At 43.5% G+C, this 5759-nt stretch overlaps 1 protein-coding gene across 1 annotated transcript; it reads left to right on the top strand.

The window, feature by feature from the left end:
- Positions 1 to 498: 498 nt before the first annotated feature.
- LOC118421693 (apical junction component 1 homolog) lies at positions 499 to 5491 on the top strand. Its single transcript, XM_035829146.1, has 4 exons — positions 499 to 665; positions 1523 to 1668; positions 3435 to 4602; positions 5100 to 5491. The coding sequence occupies exons 1-4, from the start codon at positions 546 to 548 to the stop codon at positions 5484 to 5486; spliced, it is 1821 nt and encodes a 606-aa protein (XP_035685039.1). The 5' UTR covers positions 499 to 545; the 3' UTR covers positions 5487 to 5491.
- The last annotated feature ends 268 nt before the right edge of the window (positions 5492 to 5759 follow it).

Genomic DNA, 5759 nt, shown 5'->3' with positions numbered 1-5759 from the left:
TAGCCTACGGGGTCACCATTCCATTAACGACGACTGGAAATATAAATTGGTCATCTCATGTTTTTAATGAATTCATTTTTTTATATTTGTACCGCCAGGAAAGGAGTTTCGCCTACAACGCTCCTGCCCCCACTGCTTTTGGTCGTGTTAGTGCTTTCGCAACTATAAAGGGTCCTTTTGATGGATTTGTATAAATTTTGGTGTATTGGAAGCTACCTAACTATTGAATTCGCAAATACACTTGATGCCTTTGGAATCCTAGCAGTATTGTCAATACTACAGGCCATCACCCCTTTCCTGAAAGGAGTGTTGTATAGTCTATGGCTATATTGCTGGTCAGCCGTCCTCCGCGAATGACCACATGTGTGTGTGTGTTTGGAAAAAAAAAAATGAAACAAGCATAAAAACGACGCCACTACATACATTCCCTTTGTCTACTTTGTTTACCATATGTCATTTATGAAATCAATACTTATCCTTGTCAAATCCATGTTTAGGATAACAGAGAGCTCCAATCGCCACCTGTTTGTAACGGAGCAGCCGCCATGGTCGCCGAAGATTCCAGTCCCGAGCAAAACCGAAGATTCCCGAGGGTAGCCGAACCTGACTCTCGGGAGTCCACTCCCGAACACTCCCCGAAGGCAGCCGGAGACCATGAAAACGAGGTTAGACATCTTACATTTTATCTGAGCGCACTTCATTTTTTCTTTCCAGCCTCTTAGCCCCTTTTTGTTGACACCATTCAATCTAGCGTTGTAAGGTCATACACACTGATTATCAATACCCTGTCACATTATCCACGATCTTCGGGCGTATCGATGGAAGATCGGCCATATTTAAGATCAACAGAGGGTTGCGCGTATTTTTCACCTGAAAGCCACCCATGTCACATATAAGCCATACTTTGTACCTTGTGCAATTGTTGTGCAATATAGTTATTATTATAAGCGAGGCTCGGGAGATTGCCGTAGAATCGTCGTCCGATCGATTTTCGCCAAATGTGACAGGGGTATTAAGAATTCTACTTTCTAAAACATTGTCTTTTAAAAAGCCCAAATCAGACGACAATAGAAATATTGGGAAATCGATCACGACATAAATATGACAAAGGACACATTTATATCAGTCTGCATTTCGTATGTGGGTATCGATTATCCGTGCATCATAGTCACGTTCAAGAGCAATTCAAATGAAAACGAATTGATTTCCGAATCCCCATACATGAGTATGTCAGTTATATATAAATGCTTAATTGACAGGAAACAAAATTAAGATATATATATAGAGAGAGGTGAAATAGATATTCATTTTCTTAATTTCATATGTGCATTCAAACATCACAACCTCATATCATATCACTCAGCAATGTTTTTGTTCAGCAATGTTTAAAGATTAATACAGATACCGAAAAAATACACATAGTTTCAAAGAGATAATAATTCAGACTTCTTTAGTATCATACAGTATAAAAACAGTCATTCTGACTTGCTAGGCTTATTCTCTATGTATTATTTTATTTTAGAGATTCAACACGACGTGGAGCTCGTCCGAGATGAGTATCGACCTGCCGAGCTCCGAGGGGAGACCCGAGAGCGCCCTGCCGACCCTCTCCCCGCCGCTGCACAGGAAAACTCCGCCCGTCATCACCCTATCGGCGTCTCCTACCAGGTAACATGGCGATTTGTATCTATGAAAGTACTTAAACACAAGCCCACGGGGTGAGATATGTACAGATTTAGGTTATAACTTGAAATGTTCACAGGAAAACTCCGCCCGTCATCACCCTATCGGCCTCTCCTACCAGGTAACATGGCGATTTGTATCTATGAAAGTACTTAAACACAAGCCCACGGGGTGAGATATGTACAGATTTAGGTTATAACTTGAAATGTTCACAGGAAAACTCCGCCCGTCATCACCCTATCAGCCTCTCCTACCAGGTAACATAGCGATCTGTATCTATGAAAGCACAAGCCTATCGGGGTAAATATAAGATATGCCAAATAGAGATTACTCAACTGGATATGATTTTGGAAACGGTCACTGACAGACATTTCAGATAGCATCCACTATCTTTCGTCAGTGACACTGAAGTGATCTGGGAGAAACTGGTCTTTTATACATGTACCTGATTTATGAATGCAAAATAGCTGAAGACAATTTTGGACCGTCTGACCGTTTCCAAAATCATGTCTAGTTGCTTGAGTAACTGCTTTTTGACGTATATCTTATTACCTGGATGTCTAACCTTCATCGTTGCACGTGAAAACGAAGCCCATGGGGCATGATATGTACAGATTTATGTTGTAACTTAACACTGAGTGTTCAAAGTGGTTCTCCTTCCGGTACTCTATCGAAAGCACTTATCATATGTCAAAATAAGCAATTTTCGTTTTGCGTGTCGTTTTGAAAGCACAAAGAATCGATGCTGTTTTCTTCGCGATATTGACATGCAGCGAAAAGATTTCATAGAGACCTGCGTTGAAACAATACATATTTTAAGGAATTTGAAAGATCCGAGAAAAATACGACTTTTGCATATGCATATGACGTCACAGTCACCATGCTAGTTGGTTGAATGCCCCATAAATTTGTAAAACAAATGCATACATATAGACGAAAATAATGTCAATATAATTAAATATGCAAATTTAGATGGCGATAACATCCAAGTTTAATCAGCTAGAACGGTGTCCGGCACTTGTCGTAGTCACTTTGAGTGCAAACACCCTAACGCTTAGGATGTTTTGCTTTATGCATAGTGTACACGTAACGGTACACAAGGGGCTCGTGACAACCATCCATAAGTGCCCTATCCTAAAAGCATTTGGGTCATGATGCTTATTTCTGGCACCATTTTCGCTGTTAACGCCCGGAGCTGACTTGAATATATATGTTTCAATCCCGGTAGCATTGATTGCATCGATCTAAATCTTACACCTCATTTGTGAAACAAATGGCTCGCTAGATTATATCTATTACGTACAGACTGTGCTATTTTTAGAAAGTAGAAACACGGCATGGCTGTTCTATCCATAAACATAGATAAGAAGCTGCATGACTCCATTATTCTTGGTTTGATGTGTCTTCGAGTGGCCAAATGGTTAGGCCAGCTGACGCGAGATCGAGAGTTTATGGGTCCGATTTCTGGAGCCCTTGCTAGGCGTTTTTTTCCTTGGGAAAGACACTTAACATGACATTTGAATTTGTCACTCCACCCAGTTGTGAAAATGGGTACTTGACTTCAGTAGGGAAGAAAAAAGGCGGCCTTCTAATACCGTATCCTAGACACAGTGGATAACAACTATACGGATGGTACTCGAGTGTAAGGAGCCCCGGTAGAATACGGATGGTACTCAGGCTAGATAACAACCTCTTACTGCCTCAAAACGGTTAATGGACAGGTCTGACCTTTTTTTTCTGTTTTCTTAAAGGTATGCGGCTCTGACAAGGTCCAACCCCAACCTTCACGAGGTGGGAAAACCTGAGGACCAGAATGTAACGATCACGATCACAGAGACACCCAGACTAGAGGCCCCCTTCACGGGGATGAAGGATCTGGAGAACCAGAACGAAGATGTGAGTTTAGAGGACATGTTGGACAGTCTCCTTGCGTTAGGATCGAGAAGAAGTAGTAAAAGTGGCTCCCAGAGTCCCAACGACACCAGGCGGTTGAGCGAAGACCGGTTGGCGAATCTTGTCGCCGAAACGTTACCTTTCGAGCGACGAGCTTCGGATCCGGGTAAGGCGGCAACGCCAGACAACCAACAACTGGAGTCGACTTTAATAAGCACAAATACAACATATGACTTCGCGGAAGCTTTGGACGCGTTGAATACCACGTCGTCGTCAGTTGACACGTCACTCATGAACACCACGTCATCGTCAATGGATACGACTATGGACGCGAACACGTCATCGCCAAAATCACTGACGTCACCGTTCCAGACGACGTCGTCGTTTTTTGAGACGGCGTCGTCCGCTGCACCTGACACGACGAGTGGGAGTTTTTCCGCGAGCGAACTGAGAGACATGGTGACGGAAGAACTTGTAACGGTGCGATGTTCCTACTCCAAATGCAAACGGGCCGCAGAGCTCAAGGAAGCCAAGCAAAGTTACAAGTCGTGTCACAACTGCTACACGTACTACTGCTCAAGAGACTGCAGAAAGAACCACTGGGAGAGGCACAAGAGAAAGTGCGTCTTCTCCCAGATCAACAGCGCGTGCAAGCACATCCTCCAGCACGCGCGGACCAACGAGGAGGTCCAGAAGTGTTTCTCGCGCGTGGCGAGAACTGGGTACCTCTCGCGAGGCCGCGGGGCCGTCATGTTGAGTTTCCCCACCTTACAAGACGCGCAGGACTTCTTGAATTCGGGACTCCCGTCCCTCCCCACCTTACCGGGCTACAAGACATTCCGCGAACTTGAAAGTGTGCAGACGGAGCCCAAGGATCCGCACACGGAGACGCTGATCACCATGGTAACCACGTATGACCCGGATGTGAAGATGGTTGTTGATGTGTCCGTCGCTGTGGATACAACCAACGTGAAGGCCAATCTCGTTCCCAGGAGAGAAGGGCCAAACATTCGGCAATGTGCCAAGGTGAATTTCATTCAATCTATTTATCCGGAAATGTAAAGAATCAAAACATATGAATTTGACCTGGGAAGTCAGATTGTAAAAGACTAATGTGTTCACCAAACTATCAGCATATTCTTTGTGGTACAAGCCCTTTTTTTTCAGTTTAAAAAAATCAAATCTTAGAACCAAGAAAGCAAGCTGGCGTGGCCTGAGAATGTTTCACGAGAGAGTTTTTCAGACTGATTTTCTTGTCAAACTAAATCATACCCAGGAGAATAGTTTTGTTTTCATGTTTCTGCATTTGGTGTCCCTTTTTCCCTTAATGTTCCCATCCTCTTTATACTTTTTTTTTTTTAAATTCTGAGATAATTTCAATACATGTGCTCAATGATATTCTCTTGGGTCATTTGTTTTCTGAAACAGGATCATTCTACGTCTTTCTTTAGCTTGATTCTGTATACACATGTATGATAAATATTGATTGATGTTTTGACATTAATATCTTTCATTTTCTTCAGATTCGGCTGAGTGAGAGACACATCGTGAAAAAGACGAGAGAGGAACCGGCAGACGAGATCGAGGCTGAGACCATGATCCTGACGTCACCGCCTGGGTCGCCGGAGAAGATGGCGCAGATCAGCGACAGGAGATCTCGCGAGATTTGCTTCATCAACATCCAGCGTAACCTCCGCGCGAGAGGGGTCATCTTACGTCACCAGTACCCGGATGTTTACCGTAAACTCTGCGTGTACGTGGAGAAGAACGAGTCCTTCCCGCCTGTGACTATCTATCCCCGGGACACCAATACCGGAAAGACTTTCATGTGTCTCATCATGCCGGATTCCGATCCGGAAATTCTGGAATGGGTCCAGAATCCGGATTTACTCGAGGACATCATTGCCTAACAGCATGGATGTAATGGAAAAACAACTAAGGTGTTGAAGTCTTCTATCTCAGTTGAGAACAAAAATGTACAGGTATTTCGTTAACTTAATCATTAATTTTGTTGTCATCACAGGTAAAAGAGATTTGAATAGTTACGTATTCCCTCTTAAACTCAGCACACTTTCTGCCAAGGTCGTGAACTTTTGACATTAACTCCCATGCCACCAGGTACCCCAAGACCGCCCCCTAAAAAACTTAATGAAGCCATCTAAAGAATGTTTTGAACACCTGGA

This window comes from Branchiostoma floridae, chromosome 8 (assembly GCF_000003815.2).
Source record: "Branchiostoma floridae strain S238N-H82 chromosome 8, Bfl_VNyyK, whole genome shotgun sequence".
NCBI lineage: Eukaryota > Metazoa > Chordata > Leptocardii > Amphioxiformes > Branchiostomatidae > Branchiostoma > Branchiostoma floridae.
The sequence above is the reverse complement of the archived record's forward strand: the minus strand, read 5'-3'. Positions and strand labels throughout refer to the sequence as shown.